Source organism: Notechis scutatus, chromosome Z (genome assembly GCF_049901735.1).
Source record: "Notechis scutatus isolate UNSWTSFEM ecotype Mainland chromosome Z, rNotScu1.2, whole genome shotgun sequence".
In the NCBI taxonomy this organism is placed as follows: domain Eukaryota; kingdom Metazoa; phylum Chordata; class Lepidosauria; order Squamata; family Elapidae; genus Notechis; species Notechis scutatus.
The window spans coordinates 52,064,067-52,081,923 of record NC_142025.1 but is presented as its reverse complement, the minus strand read 5'-3'; the positions used below and the strand labels follow the sequence as shown (position 1 = coordinate 52,081,923).

Here is a 17,857-nt window from a genome sequence, read left to right as displayed (position 1 = left end):
GAACTGAAGAGGAGGAAGTCCATTACTTTACCAAGGTTGGGGGCTGACAGGGACAAAGCTGGGAGTAGCTTGGCTTGGTGTGAGTCCTTGCCTAATGACCTGGGTGATCAGTTAATGACAGCAATAGGGACTACCAGGGTTGCTGTCACTAACCAATTTGGTCATGTGAAATTGCATTTTTCAACTGCATCATTTAGTGACAGAAATTTTGGTCTCAATTACCCATATTAACCAAGGACTACTTGGTTCTATACTACGTAGTGTAGAAACATGTGAAAATGTAACTAAAGTTATCCACTGATATGTAGCATTTCTGAAAGACTTAAAGACATTTTATAATCTAATATGAAAATAAAGACTGACATCAACTTTATTTACCCTTCTTAGAATGTTTATTAGATCTGTTAAAAATAAACATTTCAAATGAATGAGCGGTTGATATCTGAATTTGCATTTCAATCAGCATTCCTTTCTGGCTTCAGTTTAAGAAATGCTCAAGTAACAGATGTTTTTCTAAGCACAACTGTTAACAATGCTATTTATTTTCATCAGAAATATTAAATGCTTAATTATCTTTGGCCTATTTCTCTTCATAGTACCTACTTTGAATGTTATACAATGTTTTAAATACATAAAAGTGGATTTGACCATAATATTCCTTTCTGCGTTCAGAAGATGTCTTCTGTGCTTAAGGGGGTTTGGTTTGGTTTTATAGGTAATCCTCGACTTATGATCAAAATTGCGCCCCAATTTTCTGTTGTTAAGTGAGGCAATTAAGTGGATTTTGCCCTATCTTATAACATTTTTAATCACTGTTGTTAAGTGAATCATTGCAGTTGTTAAATTAGTCACATGGTTGTTAAGTGAATCTGGCTTCCACATTGACTTTGCTTGGCAGAAAGTTGCAAAAGGTGACTATGTGATCCTGATTTGCTGCAACCATCATAAATATAAGTTAGTTGCCAAGCATCTGAATTTTGATCACGTGCCCATTGGGGATGCTGCAACAATCATATGTGTGAAAACTGGTCATGTCACTTTTTAAAAGTGCTGTTGTAACTTTGAATGGTCATTAAATGAACGATTGTAAGTCCATTTGTTGTAAGTCTGTTACCTGTATTCCAGATAACGTTCAACTTTACGCGAGCACAAATTATTTCTGTGCAGCATAAGAATTATTAGTGAACCCCTCTACTAGAAAATCTCAGAAAATTGTTGCATTTTGTGTGTCAATGTGTGAGCTTTTTTAAAATTCCAAATACCATTCTTTCATCTAAAACAATCTTTTGGTAAAGAAATAGAGGAGATAAAAGGAATTAGTTTAAGTAATAAATGTTTAATCAAAAATTTTACATATTATTAATAGCATTCATTTGGCCAAACATCTATAAGGTTGTAGTATCCTACTGTATATAAAGTGGGAATGTATCAAGTATATACTATGAAAGTGCAAATACCATTTTCAAGATTATAGTAGTTTTGTTTTTCTTTATAAAATTAATTGGTTTACAAAATAGGCTTGCCAAACTTTCTTTCAGAATTCTAAATTCAATTAGGGGGATGGTCTTAAATTTTAAATATCAAGAAAATACAAATTTAATATGCTAAATTTCATGCTCAGAATAAATTTAACAATGGAGTATACTTCACAATTTAAACCAAGTTACAGAAAACCAGAACCCACAAACTTCACTATCATCACAGAAAGCACTCATATATATCTTTTCTTAGCTTTGCAAGACATCTTAATGCAATACACAAAACCATGGGATATTCTATTTGGAAATTAAAATTCAAGAAGCTGTATGTGTGTTTAAAATATGTAAGACCAATTAGCGACGATAGTGTCTTCAAGATCTATTTTAAGTTAGAAAGGATTCTGTAATAGCATTTTAAAGAGATAATTTTCCAAGGCTAGAAAAAGGGATTCAACACCAATACCTTCAAGACAGGGCAATTAGAAGCCAAGCTAAAAATATAATGGACAGCATATAATAACAGAAGCAGACAACTCCTTCCAAATAAATGTCAAGAAAGAGAGTTTTTTTTTTTAAAAAAATGGATTAAATAGTTAATATTTAATTTTATGAGCCACAGGGACTGCAAGATCCCAACAGTTATGCTTAAATGAAGGATTTAACACTTTTTTTGTAACACACAGTAATCAATATATATACCTTTTCTGCCATGAAAATACCTTACTGTACACAATCAGTAGCAAGTTTTTGTCTCAGACATAGTCGATCTTTCATATCAAGTCAAACAAAAAAGAAATGGAATATTTCATTCATTTTGCTTCTATTAACCTAGACTTTGATTATTTGCAAGCAAAACAGTAATTTAAAACAATTACTTCTAGTTAAAAGTTACAATCTGCATCACTAATTTACAATGAGGTTTTGATGTTTTAAGCCAATTTCAACAAAACTTTTCTTCACAGTAGGACACCATTAGGGAAGGTTTTGTTTGGTTTTTTTTTTTTTTTTTACAAAATATGAAACACCAATCATACATTAAATGAATATTGTGCAATTGAAAAGAATACATTGTAGTGTTTTATTATTTCTGTAAAAATGTTGACATATAAGGTATGATACTCCCCGCGCAGCTATAGTGTCTGCAAACAAGGAATTTGTCTGTTACAGTTGAATTTGACACCCACTTCGCAGAGCATGTCCTTCTGTGTGTCTCTGTGTGTGTGTGTGTTAGAAAAACACACTCTCTTATTCCTGTGTTTCCCTCTCTTTTCAGCTGAAGCTCATACAACTTCACAGAGTGAAACAAGTAGGCTGGATGGAGATATAGGAGGCACACACAGATGCTCACATATGCTATACTGCCCTCAAATGCATGCTGACAAAGATAGGATAGGGAGAGAAGGAGAAAAATAAGGCTCTCTGGAATCCTATGGGGATACTTCTAGGTGTGCATGCTATACCTGTATGGGGAAGGCTTATACCCTATATAGGTATTGAGTGGAAAGGAAAGGCCATGAGTGGTTTTATGGAGGTTTCTGCAGTTCATAGCATACCATAGTATACTCCAGAACAAATAACTAATATTCATTTAACTGTGTCAACGATCTATTTAGCTTAGGCAAAGGCACAGTAACATATTGTTTGTGATATTATTAATCTTTCGGGGGAGGGGGGGGCAAGGAGGCTGTCTCTAGATTCAGAAAGTTGCAGACTTCATTGTTTTGTAAAATGTTACTGCTCAAAGCAACTGCACTCAAAGTGTATAGAATGATTAGAAAAGATTGCACTTTTATTAAAATGTTTTTTCAACCAAGCCAACTTGGCTGTTTAAAATAACTGTCTTTAATAGCAGAATTAGATTTAATTAAGATAAAATTATGTTAATGCAATCATAATGGTGATAAATACGAATGAAATTTGAAAAAAACCTGTATGTGTATGTGTGCACGTCATTGTGCATGCCTATGTGTTCTTTACATCATTAAAAGTAAGAGTTAGCATTAAAAAACAATACTGCATATTTTTATGTTGATTTGCTCCTCAGTTTGGCACATCTGTACTGGTACATAAACATAAAAATTTTACTCTAATTAGAAAAGGTTCACTTTACCTCAGTTCATACTATTACTGATTAATTGGGGAAAGCAAAACATAATTTTAGTGCTAAACGTTTTTAAAGGATAAGACAAATAAGAGAAAAAGAAGAAAATGTTTTCTTTAAATAATGCATTAAGGAAGCCTTTAATCTCCCCTTTCAAGTTAAGGATCATCAGCCTAAGGCTAAATAGATAATGCATTGTGTTGGGAAGATGGAGTACAAGCTTTCTACTTCCTCCAAACAAGCAAGCCGCTTTACTGTCCAATGCAATAGAAATTCCCCGAAAGGTTCAAATTAGCTTCATAAAGAACTCCAAGGAAATTTCTATTTATCCCATTTTTACACTTCGGGTAAACAACTCAGCTCTGCTAGGATTGGTCAAAGTTTCCATTATATATTGTACCACTGATAATTGCCTAATCATTTTGGCTCCACAAATTATTCATTCCCACCCCCCCAAGACTTTTTGTGATTACACCAAATGCACATGTTCAGCCCACTCAGCTGAAGTTTTAGATGTCTGATGCGAAACATCTGAATTTACAATTTGGCTGCTCGTGTCTCCAGAAGTGTCTTCACTTTGTGGCACTGTATCTCCATAACTAATGTCTCCAGCAGCAGTAGCACCTTCTTCTCTTTGAGTGCTTCTGCCTTCATTTTTGACTGCATCTTCAGAAGGTGCATTTTCCTCTAGAAGATCTTGTCTTACTTGTGGCTGATCCATTAACCTCTCTTCAGTACTGGGTTGCTGTGAATCATCATCTGCTTCTGTAATTGCGGAAGGAATGAGTGCAATACTCTGAGGATTCATGTCATGGAACCAAGCCATTATGTTTCCAAGGAGATTTTCATTTATATTAAGATCTTGACTACCTGAGTCAGATTCACCAGATGCTGAATATAAGCCACTTCTTGTATTATTGAAAGTGCGAGAATTAAGATGGTCTGTCAAAAACTGATCACTGTCTGCACTTAATTTTATCAGGCTATCACCAAGTTCTAAAAGTTCAGTGCTACTTAGAGCTGCTCTTGGATTATCTACATTTACTGGGCCAGAGTCTAACCTTGTAGGCAAAGAAGTACCTATTGCTCCTAATGAAGCTTCATTAGTCAGGAAGTCTCTAGTTTCATCGTCAATAACTAGGCCAGATTCTTGCAATGATAACTGAATAGCAAGAAGTATGTTTGGATCATCTTCATCCAAGGAACTCAGAGCCTATAAGAGATATCAAAATTAAGAAATGCCTATATACTGTATGCCAGTATAATCAATAATGATTATTTCGGCTAAGACTCTATTTGAAATCTGTTATGTAGTCAGTTCCATAACTAATAATATATATTTTCTAATAAGCTGATGAAGTTAGAAGATAGATAAGATACAAGCTAAAGAATTAAAATAGTAAAGAAAAGATAAAAGACTATACCTGCAGAGAATCCTGGTTTTCAGAGCGACTAACAGGAGTATAGTCATGAAGAGAAGAGCTGTGAAGGATACTCATGGAAGCTGAACTCACCATGGAATTACCGTGTCTTCTGTTACTGCCAGCTTCTTGAGTATCTGCTCAAGGAAAGTTTACAAATTAATACAAGATTACTTTTCTCCCAACATTTTTAATCCATTGAGACATCTCTCCCTCCCTCCCTCCCTTCCACTCTCCCTCCCTCCCACTCTCCCTCCCTCCTTCCCTCTTTCTCTCTCTCTCACATATATACCTAGCAAATATTCTTTTAATAACTTTGGGAAGGGAGTGCCTTCAAGTCAGGCTTTGTCGGGACTTCCGGTTTGTTTCTTGTCAGTGTCAGTATGGAATCTGAGATTGTGTGCGGTTTCGCCTGAGCTCTCTTGCTGGAGGGTCCCAATGGGGACTAGAACCACCCTGGTGGGGTGGTGAAGAAGGGGGAAATCGCCTGGAGGGTCGAGGGGAGCCACAACTCCCCTCCCTGACAGGAAAATCCCTCCCGAAGGCAAGTTGCAATGGTGGTCTTAAAATGGCCACCACAAAGACGAAGAACATTCCGGGAAACAAAGTTTTGTGCTGGAGAGAGAAGTAGCAAGCAGAGTGTAAATCAGGCAAAGGACATCACTTTTGAGGTACCCCGGTATCAAATTAAAGGGCTATTTTGGAGGAAAGTGTGTGGAAGTGGCAAACAGAGAAAGTGAGAAAGAACATTGGTTTTTAAATTTGGATTTGATTATTCTATTGGACTAATCTGGAGGAGAAATTTAAAGGAAAATACATTAACACAACAAAGGTTTAAAAATTAAACTGGACAGATATTGAACTGTGGGCACTTACAAAGCATAACTAAATGCTGGAATTGAGTGTATTGAAAAGAATAGTTAATGATTGAAATTAGCGAGCTTAATAAAAATACTATATTTAACAAAAAAAGTTAAAAAGAAAAAGACTCAAGAGCGCACCTGATGGTACAGGAAAACTGTACCATGTTTTAAAATGAGTGTCTGGTCTTTTTGAGACTTTGGATTTTGGAACTTGAAAGAAAATAAAAGGAACTTTACTATTGCCAGTAATTTTGGAAACAGTTGAGAGGCCAATTAGAGGATTCAGAATAAAGATTCAAGAGTATGAATTGTTGAAAATAAACTCAAAAGATATTGGCTGAAATAATATACTAGACTCTGGGATTGAATATATCCATTAAAAAAGAGGATTTCAGCTATTAAGGAAGAGGAAAGAAAAAGAAAAAAGGAGAAGATGTAATGGAGGAGCTACTTGTTAATATAAGACTGGACTTACAAGACATAAGATCGGATATGCAAAATAAAAGGGACATGATAAAAATCAAACTTGAAATGTGTAACTATGTATTCCAGAAATTAGAAATGGTGACTCAGCATACACAAGAATATAATAAACCAGAGGAGGAGGAGTTTTATAAAGAAGAAGCCAACTCAGAAGGACAAAATGAACAACAATTATTTAGGCAGGGAGGGAAAGGAATTAGAATAAAAAAATTGTGGTCTAATGCGATGATAAAAGTGGGAATGGTTTGGAAAATGGTTAAAGAGAGAAGGGAAAAGGAGAAAAAGGAAGTGCAAAAGAAATATCAAAAGAGGGAGAGAGAAAAGTTTAATAACTGGAATCAGAAAGGGAGGGGAATAAGAATGGGGAAAAAGGGAATTAAGAGAAAGGACCAGAAAATAAAGAGGAAGAGGAAACAAACAAGGATGAAAAGAAGGTACACTGTTCAAAGAGTGAGAGATAATGGTGAAAAAAAAGGGATAAGGAAGGGGATTCCACAAGGCAATGTGTTGGGGTGTATAAGAATATATTGAAAATAGCATTTTGTAATATATAGATGATTTATAGAGAAAATATAATGTGGAATCTGAGATATTTATGTATTTATTTATTTATTTGTGTTTTATATTAGGGAGATTGATATTTAGGAAAATGAAGGTGGTTAGTTTGAATTATTAACTAGAGGGGACAATTATATTTACAGATAAGGGTTGATAAAATGACAAATGTGACAGAAAAAAATAACATGAGAAATAACAATAGAAAGGAGATGAGAATTTTAGATAACATTGTAAAATAAGCTATGAGAATATACTAAGAAAAATGGAGGAGATATATTAGGATTTGGAATTGAATAAATGAACATAGAATTGAGATGAGAATTTTAGATAATACTGTAAAATAGAGATAAGAGAATATGAATTGGGATTGGATAAGCTTAATATTTAATAATAAGGATGACGTAATATGAAATTAAACAAATAAAATGAATAGGTAACTATGGTCATGTTTGTATTGAGATGTGAAACCTGGAACCATACTGCTTGCCAAATGAGAATTTTTTATTTAAAAAATAAAATGAAAACAGGGAGAAAATTGAATAATGGAATTACTAGGTATGTTTAACTGATATGGTGGTAGGCATTTGGAGAGAGTAAGGTTGAAAATAAATATTGAAGAAGTATGAATTAATATGAATATATGCAATGAGATATGTATGATATATTGATGCCACACTGTTAATGTATTGTTGTTATATGTAGATTGAAATAAAAAAAAAATTGGAAAAAAAAAAGTCAGGCTTTGACACATGGTGACTGCTTAGATTAGCTTCTCCAGGTTTCCTGGCAAGATTTTTGATTTCCCCAATGCTTTCTTCGTAGGGTGGAGAGATTGGTCCAAGGCCACTCAGTTGTCTTTGTGCCTAAGACTAGATCTCACTAAACTATATCAAGCTGGGAGGTGACTTGAAGAATTATATTGAGAAATTTGAAATGTAATACCGGTATTATTTCAGATGTCAGGGAATAATTGTTGGATATCTGTTCTGGAAAAGGACAATTAGTATCTTCTATTTTTTGTATTTAGTATTTACTATTATATAAATAATACTATTTTAGTATTCAGAAAAATAGCATTTTCTACTAATCAGATAAAGCAATACGTATTACTTTATCAGATTTTGTGATACTTTATAACAAAATTTTGTACTGATTATATTATAATATTGTATGAGTAAATCAGTGACTATTGATAAGTATAAAATGTAATGTAGATTTCTCTCCCCCCCTTTTTTTAGATTGAGGATTTAGTTTGTATTGTCTTTTCCATTTTCTATTTTTTCCTTTGATGTCTATTTTTTTAAATTTAAAGATAGTTCTATTTCTTATTTAACTTTTAAGAATGTTAAATAAAAATAAAAAGACACATTTCTAAAATATCGAGATATAGATTCTATATGAACGACAAAATAGAAAGCACCTCAAATGATGCTTTATACTTTTTTTTAACACAGCAGAAAGGACAAAAGTGATCTAATTCTCCATTTATTATGAAAGATAAAATTCCATCTTTATTTCCATCTTTATGCAATCTAATAAATTCTGAGAATCCTACACTTGTTAAGCATACTTCTATGTGTCTCCAATTTTCATTTTGTCAAAGTCAGAAATATGGTATCTGTTTTCAAATATTTTGCTTTCCTTTTGAGGACTTAAACAAGGAATTCTCTTTGGTGATTAATATGGTAATCATGTTAATGAATCACCTCTTTTTGCTTGAAAAAGAACTGAATGATAGCCCAGAATTAAACCTCTGATTAAATAACAGAACATCAAGAAAGTTAAAAGGAAAATAAAGACACTATAAGAAAATGTTACCTAGTGTACTCTCACTTGGATCATCAGGATCTGGAGCATTACTCAGCAGACTCTGCATATCTCCCCTTCGGCGCTGTCTGTGTCTCCTCCGATACTGAAATTCAGCATATTCCTGCATAAACCAAACGTTACAAAATACAGGGAAGCATGCAGTAGTATATTTGGAGCACAACAAACAGCACGCTTAATGGAGAAAAAAAAATACTCCCTGTGATTTTATGCACTATAAAATCACCTGTTTCATAAAAAGTAAATAACTAAGTAGCAACCAACACCATGCAGTTTTTGTAAATAAAACTCCAAAAATAAATAAATTTGCTAAATAAATTCAGCTACTAGATCAATGAAGCTGCTACTGCTGCATGAGTGGTTGCATTTTGATGAGTATTTCAAGGCTATGAATTTAAACTAAATCAGCTTAGTATAATATATGCATGTATTATTTTATATATAATTGAGTGTGTATGTGTATGTTGTGTTTTGTGTGTCTGTATCTAAATTCAATATCCTTAAAAGTTGAGGATATATTTGATGTTAGGGAATAAATTCAATATAAACTCTGAGCCTGCATTAGTGAAACTGATATTGTATGCTCTTATTCTTTTTTATCAGTACTGATAACAATATAGCAGAGTAGATGAACAGACTTTTGTTTCCCTTCTACTTTTTGTATAATAAAATAAGTATTGCCAACAAAAATTTCCTGATGCCTCTGTTAAAACACTCAGCAAGTCTACTAGCTCAGCCTATCAAGTGTTCTTTTCTCTTGAGCTAATTACCAAAATAACCTGCAGCAGTTTTAGCGAGTGTCGTATTGATAAATTATACCTTTGGACTAAGCATCCTAGCAAACTCATTGTCATGAATCAGTCATATTCAGAAATGTCCAATTGATCTAATCAGCATATTTTCTCATCAACCTACTTATCATGTAATGGGGAAAAAAATTCTTGACTTTCAGTTCTGTGAAAGCCTGGAACATTTTTTGTTCAAAATGAAAACAGGGTGAATGTTGAATTATTTTCAGTCACTTTTTCTTTTGTTTTGTTTTGTCTTATTTTATTTTTTTGAAGGACCATAGAAATCTGCAGTCCAAATTATTTTGAAGTATACCTAGTCCATAATAATGATGTGTAATGTAAAATAAAATAGGTGGTAAGCTAAAAATTGAAATAATAGGGGATAAAGATTTTAAAACTTATGTATGGATGAAATGATATTGATATTGAATCAATGAACTGAAATATGAAATGCAAATTTATTTTAAGATGAGTGAAATGGATAATGATATGAGTTAATATTATATAAGATTAATGGAAATGAAAGTATGACTATGTACAAGTGTTATAATCTGGAAACGTTGCTCATGTAAAAAGATGTATAAAATTTAAAAAATAAAAAAACTTTTGGGGAAAAAAAAGAAGTCTACCTTGTCCTAACTGATAAGTATTCTTTATTTAAAAAATCAAGAACACAGTTCAAAAATTTGAGTACACATCTACAGTAGCAATGGAACTTAATGGAGGACTTCTGAACAGTCATTGTAGACATATCAGCAATATTTATTAGTTGTCCAGAAATAGTATGTATTTCACATAAGCATAAATAGCTTTAATTTCTGACTAATTCAGAATGTGATGGATAATGGATGGGGGATACTTGAAAAGACTGTACATTATAATGATATTTTTTCTAACTAATACCATAATCAGATTCTGTCAGTGATATAAAATACATGAAATAATTCAGAGGAGTTTCTTGGGGAAAAAGTCAATGATAAGAATTCTGAATTAGACAAACTTTTCATCTAATGCTTCTAAGGTGATTTTTTTTTTACTAACTTGCTTCAACTATTCAAAATATTCTCATCTTACTTAAATATTGATCAAGTTTAGTTTAGGTAATAATTTCATTGTTTAGCATTATATAATAAACAGGCACATTCTTAAATAAAATCATTAATTTCTCTTATACCAGTTATACAGCAGTGCAAACTTCAAATAAGATTAGCTGATTTTGAATAATTAAAATGTTTTATTGCAAACATTTAATTATTGGAAAAAAGCCAGCCAGTTTATTTGACTATAAGAAGCAAACTATGGTCTTGCAAGCATAATGCTATCCAGTGACTATAAAAAGAAAATATGCATAAGTATGCAATTATATAAATCACAAACAATCCTAAAGAAAGGATTGAAGAAAAAAATATCCTTCCTCTCTATCCCAGTTAATTAGCTTCATATTTTCATATTTATATTTTATGTGCCTTTAGCAAGGTTTATTTTTTCATTTTGTAATCTTTTGTACCTGCTGATGATACATTAGGCTGGATCTAATTGGGATCAAATAGCTACATGGATAGTGTTTCTTTCCTGTTCATTTTTCCAGTTTTTATTCAGTCCACTGTGCTATCTTGCAACAGTATGATGAATTCATTTATAGAAATGATGGTGCTAATTGTAAGGCACAGATCAAAAACAAAATGCTAAAGATAAAACGACATAGTCAACTATGCTGCTACACATGTGAATAATGTTCCTGCATAGGAACCTGGGTCAGGGTTGCAACAGTCTTTTTGCTGGAAACACTCACCACCAAATGGATACACTTGATCATAGTTTCCACCTGTTCCTTTAATTTCCCAAAACTGGCTCAGCCCTTGAAAAAAAGTGAGTCTTTATGAGACGTGATAGATGAGATAATAGCTGAGTGACTCCACAGATGACCATCTGAAGAACTACAGTCAGAGGTAAGCAATCTGTATTTTTAATCCATGATCTCTCTGGTTCTTTTGTAAAGCTAAGTAACAAGCTTACAACAACAGAGATACAAGAATATGCCAAAACACAAGTACAAAAGAGCACTAGCCTCTGAATTTTTTTCTGTAAATTTTTTTCCCAATCATATTGAATGAAACATATAAGGTTCTGATCAAGCAGTTACTTTACAATGAAAAGAAAATAATTTTGGAAAAACTTTCTATAAGATCTCTGCTTGCAAAGTGGCAGGTAATCACTTTGCAGAACTCTGAAGTAAGGTTAGCCAACTTTGGTAGCATATGAATAACCGAAGTAATACAATCCACAAAAAATCTAATGCTCTACAAATACCTAAGGTATGATGTAGAAAGATATGAAGCAGGTAAGACAAATAATTAGTAGGAAGCAGAAACAAGTTTGTGAAGAAACTTTAAATAAAATCAACATGTTTAGTTCTTGTAGTATAGAAATAACACGATCAACTCATAAGAGCTCACAACCGAATAAAAGATTCTTGAAAAGTAAGTGAAATTAAATATAGATTGTAGAAAGTAATTTAAAAGTTCCTAACAAGATCAGAAGTGAACTAACTCATCCATTGGCTACATATGAGTAATGGTGCCTTTTAAACTGAAGCCAAAAGTTTCATCACTTCCTTTGAAAAGAAATCAGTGGAATAATTCACTAATACTAATGGAATAACCTTTTGTGATAAAATACTAAAATCTGTAATTTGCAGCAATTGAAAGTAGTACATGCCATTCTGTGAAATCATTGACTATTGGACCCACAGAAACAAAATGCTAAAAATGGCCATACTGTTAAAACCACAGGAGGCTAAAACTTTGCATTTTAAAATCAGACCAAATCTAACCTGCTCTGTGGTATATCCATCTGGTTTAAAAATATAGAAAGAGCTTTTTTAAATTATCTATTTCCTTTATGTTCAAGAACACTACTTAGATTTTATTAGATGCAATGCAATGGGGGGAAAGTATTAGAAAATGATGTGACCACCTGAACCAGAGATTATTTAAAAACATCATTATTGGGACTTGTTTAGAAATGCTCAATTCCAGAATGGTCTCCCTACAACTGGCTAGAAGGTCTGAGAAGAATATTAAAATTAATTCAATGCAAACCACCAACTTTTTCTTTGATTTGATGGACAATTTATATATAAACAAAATCAGCAATTCAATAGAATTGAATAGAATTCTCTATTGGCCAAGTGTGATTGGACACACAAGGAATTTGTCTTGGTACAAATACTCTCAATATACATAAAAGAAAAGATACATTCGTCAAAGAGGCAAGAATCATCAGGTACAACAGTTAATAATAGTCATAGGGTACAATAAGCGATCAAATCATACTAAGAAACAGTCAATATAAATCGTAAGGATGCAAGCGACAAAGTTACAGTTATACAGTCACAAGTGGGAGGGGAGGGGTAATCAGAAGATAATAGGAATGCAAACTTCAAGAGAATATACCTACTTTTTCTGAAAAACAAGATGCTTTTCTAAGATAGATATCATTTGGATTTTGAAGAGTCTGCCTAGTAAGGTTTCTAAAGTAGGGATACTGCCAAATACTTTTTTGGATCATAATCCTATGAATTTGTGAAAGAAAATCCAGTTCTTAAGTTCTATAGAAATAAGAAATACTGGAGTATTGTAAAAAAAAATGTTTAGAAATAATTTAGATAAAAGTATTGGTTTAAGAATTGTTTGGGACAAAAATAAAATTTTTATCGGAAGTTATTTTATACAACATAATAAAACAACATAACAAGACAAACCAATAACAAAAAAGAGGCAGAAGAAAACGCCAGGTATATTAGATAATATAAGGAGAAAAAAAAATTAAATAAATTTCCAGACAAGGCAAGATGTCTCAAGTTCTACAATGACTGTTATCTATGTTAACAGTTAGATAAATGGAAATAAAAATGAACAATATAAAGAAAAAAAAAAGAAAAAAATCCCTTGAGTTTGTAAACAAACCAGATAAATGTCTGGCATATACATTACAAAAAAGAAAATAATGTTGAAATTACAAATGTAAGATACTGTACTAATGGATAGCATGATAATACGAAAGGCATTTCACCAATATTATTTCAACTTGCATAATGCAAGTAACGTATCTCTGAAGAACATAGATGTATTCCTAAATTTTATTGAGGATTACAAAATAACAGAAACAAATTATGAATGGATCTATAACAATAACAATAAGGGAAATTTGTGAAGCTATACAAAAGATTAGCTGAAAAGGTGCCTGGATTGGATGGATTACTAGGTTCTTATTATAAATGTTTTGAGGATGATTTTTTTACAACTTTTACAAAATACAATTAATATCTTACAAGAAACAAAAAAGTAAGGAAGTTGGAAAGAGGCTAATATGGTAGTAATACCTAAAGAGGAACAAAATTTGGCTTTACAAGGAAGTATAAATTGAATCATTATTGAATGAGTAAAAGTTGTTTACAACATGCTAACTGACAGACCAAAAATATTTTTTAAAGAATTTATTCATGGGGCTCAATATGGATTTTTACCTAAAATAGTGTTACAGACACTATTAGAAATGTGCTGGACATTTTGGAATATTTGGTATAATAAAAACAAGCCACTTGATGTTCTTAGATCTATAGTAGTCCTTGGATTGGACCTCCTTGTTCAAATTTTGAAATAATTTGAATGTGGCTTTCTTGTTCAAAGTTTTGTAAGATAATGAACTTTGGAAAGAACTTTATAAAATGTAAGAATGATTTATACTTTAAAGGAAGCATGAATAACTACTACTGGAATCAAACAAAGGATACAGAAAGGAACAGGACAGGTATGTGTACTGTCTCCTATCTTGTTTACTTTGGTTCTTGAAATACTGAATAAGAGGATTGAGGGAATTAGAGGATTGAGGGAGTAAATATTTTTAAGAAAACTTTACAAGTTAAGGGCTTTTGCAAGTAACTTTATGTTGTTTTTGAATGTTTTCTTAGCAGCACCCACTCTTTCATCAGACAAAATTGTCTAGAAAGCATAAAAGCACTTCAAAATTACCTTGGAAATGTGAACAATAAGAAGGACATTCATCCCTCTTGGTAGAAGTACAGAATATTTTGGGTTCAAATACATTGATTCAGAAAATTTTAAAGTTTAAGGTACAATTGAAACAGAAATCTTTCTTCTGGAATTGATGAACAAAGAATTGGAAAAAGTCTGAGAACTTTGATTTTTTTTAATGTAAGTACAGCCAGATTATTGTACTGTATTTATATACTTTCTGCAATACCTACAATGGAAGATTGGTTCATGAAGATGATGTAACTTGCTGAGATGGCCAAACTGATTTACTTGATTAGGGAAAAGACATGTTTATTATTAATTGGAAATCCTTTATGGACTTTTTGCATATAACAGAAAAAATGAACTTATGGTTTACATTTTGTTGATTAGATATGAGATTATAGAAAGACAAGAATCATATTGAAGCTTTAGAAAAAGAGGTAAATTTATAAATTGTACTTATAATTGCTGTAAAGAAGACTGAAGCCACAAATTGTTGTTATCTTTTTCCTTTCTTTTCTATTCCCCCTTTTCTTTCACTTTTAGTTTTTCTTTGATTTCTATCTCTTTTTTCCTTCTTATGTATATTAGTTGGTATTAGTTTTGATCTTCATTTTTAAAATATTCAATAAAGTTATGAAAAAGAAAGAAATGCTCAGTTTAAAATAATATTACCAATTACAACTCCAGAGAAGAGGTTGCCATAATCATTATCATTTTCAGAAGTACAATCCCTCCAAGCTTGTTTAGTGAAGATGAGACAAAGTGATTGTCTATACTCAGAATACTTCCTGAAGACTATTTTATATGCCACAAACTCTGCAATCTTTTGAATGGTGCAGGTTGGAATGGAGTGAAATTGCATGTAGACAATACATTTTTAAATACATTTTTTAAAAGGCAAGATTTACAAAGATAAAACTAAAAGAAACAACACATTTTTTCCTTTGTCATCCATAAAGAAAAACAAGAGGAAACAAATGTTCTCTGAGAAGAAAAATTCAGATGTCATTGCCTGTTTTGCTGTAAGAAAAGGAACTGCCCAGAGAAGGGGAGAAACTATAGCCAGGAATATGCATGCTTGGATAAAGATATTTCTGCCAAAAGATCTTCCACAGCGCTAGATGTTTCCTGTATTTCAAAAATTTTATTGGTTTATCTGAATATAAAATACAAAAGAAAACAATTAGAAAACAAGGGAGGGAAAAGGGAAGGGAGAAAACTGTAGGGCAGAGGAAAAAGAAAAAAGAAAAGGCGTTGCCTTTCCACCTAGATGTTTCCAACATGAACTCTGTGCAGAAGCATCAACTTTATGGGCAAGATACCAAGAGCACAAAGAAAGATAAAAATATTGGTCATCATACCGCACATGTAAAAAAAAAAAACATGTTTCCATAATACAAAAAGAAAGTTAAATTCTTCTGGCTAATCTGTTACAATGTTACATCTAGCTTTTTTTGTTTGTGATCCAATGCCTGTGCAGAAAAAATTTAAAATGGTCTTACAGGAACAAATGCTTATTGAAAGGCCAGATTTTAAAATTCTTATAACGATATAACTATAGCCAAGTAAGAAGCATTTTTTAAAAATGAAAATTATGTACCAATAACATAGCTAAATAGTAAACTCAATTCAGGAGCCAGCTCGGTGAGTGACTGTTGTTTTGTGGTACACTGTTGGCAAGGTTGCTCTGCCATGACAACCTGACGTGCAGCTTTCATTTTCTAACAATCAGGAGGAAATCGGGAGCTTCATTTGCAAGGGATGGAACATAATTGCTCTCATTTGTTTAACTAAGTTCAAAAATCTATTTCAGTTGTGACAATTATCATCATTTGCCCTGCCAGAACTCAAGCAGACATTCAGAAGCTGGAAAACCAGGGCGCCCAATCAAACCCTTCAGGACAGAAATTAATCTGTTATATATTATTCACCACTGGATAGAAAAAAAAATTCTTGCATTGTAAAGCTACAAAAAATAGAAAGCCCATCCACACCTTGCAAACTTTTGTACAATTTGCAACAACCATTGGGAAGCTATTCATGCAAAGTGAAATTCCTTAATCATTTCTGTAATAAGTAAATTTATATAACTAAAAATGACAAAAATTACCTCGGGGGATGCAAATCCTAAATATTCCCAATCCCATGTTCCACCAGCAAAGCTATAAATTAAACATACTTTGTTATTGGAGAACAGAATTAACTATGAACAATTTCCCCTCAACCAGACAATTGAAAAGTTATTTGCTAATTAGCTATTTATATAATTTTAATAGCGTTAATAAGCCAAGAAAATTTAAAATTGCTCAAGATTTCAAATTATCAATCTAAACATTCATTCATTGCATGGACACAAAAAACATATCCCACTCCAACCAATCCCACCAACTTTTTCAGTTGAAGCATGGGTAGCTAATGCTAGTGCTACTTCCTAGTTGGCCAACAACAACATTTATAATTTATTTATTTATAATTTCAACTTTCTTGGCTACCACTAATAGGGACTCTGGGTAACTAGCAAGGATTAAAATAGTAGAACAATTAAATCAAATTCTAATGGTGTAGGAGAGGAGGAAATGGAACCAAACAATTCAGTAACATCCAGCCTTACATCCTGCTTTCTTGAAGGCAAGGAAGGTCAAGGATCTTTGGATCTTGGAGGAAATTTTCTGCTAATGCCTCAGGAAAAGGTATACCATACACATTTAGTTAGAATGGACTTAAATGACTACATTGAGAACCTGACAGTCTAATGCAATATTTGAATCAGAAATATCAAAAATTACAATTCAACCTTCTATCCTTGTGTTGAAAATGAGTGGTTGAAGTAATCTCTTTCTGAATCAGTTCGAGAAGAACACATTAACCTTGTTAGAATTTTTTTGTGCTTTTTATTTAAAAGTGTATCACATTTTCTCTATCATGATTAATTTTCAGGTGTAATTTTATTTTCAAGGTACTTTCACATTTATTTAATTTATTTATATAGCGGCCCATCTTACAGGTGTTACTCTAGGCAGCTTACAATAAATAAATAGAATGCATAAAATATACAATATAGGAAATAAAAGTTTTCCTTCCCCTATAAATAATATTTGGTATATTTGATTTAATATGATTAAGTATGAGAATAAAATTTATGTATTCAATGTATAAACTGTCCATTTCATAAATATGAATTTGGGCAGCTCCGAATTAAGAAGAGTGAAAACCAGAGTTAAAATACCAAAAATGATATAAAATTAGTATCTGAGAAGACTTACAAACATTCAAAGGAGCCATGAAAGAAGCTA

At 32.2% G+C, this 17,857-nt stretch overlaps 1 protein-coding gene across 8 annotated transcripts in view; it reads right to left on the bottom strand.

The window, feature by feature from the left end:
• Nucleotides 1-1,316: 1,316 nt before the first annotated feature.
• Nucleotides 1,317-17,857, bottom strand: part of ANKIB1 (ankyrin repeat and IBR domain containing 1) — a 58,125-nt gene continuing 41,584 nt past the window's right edge. For 3 of the 8 annotated variants that reach the window (XM_026688204.2, XM_087946487.1, XM_087946488.1), the window contains 4 exons: nucleotides 16,675-16,726; nucleotides 8,723-8,834; nucleotides 5,004-5,137; nucleotides 1,317-4,792 (listed from right to left, as the gene is read on the bottom strand). In XM_026688204.2, coding sequence (XP_026543989.1) covers nucleotides 4,049-4,792; nucleotides 5,004-5,137; nucleotides 8,723-8,834; nucleotides 16,675-16,726 — 1,042 coding nt within the window. In that variant the 3' untranslated portion in view covers nucleotides 1,317-4,048. The remainder of the gene's footprint in view (nucleotides 4,793-5,003; nucleotides 5,138-8,722; nucleotides 8,835-16,674; nucleotides 16,727-17,857) is intronic. The other 5 variants (XM_026688209.2, XM_087946490.1, XM_026688208.2 and 2 more) reach the window with 5 other exon arrangements.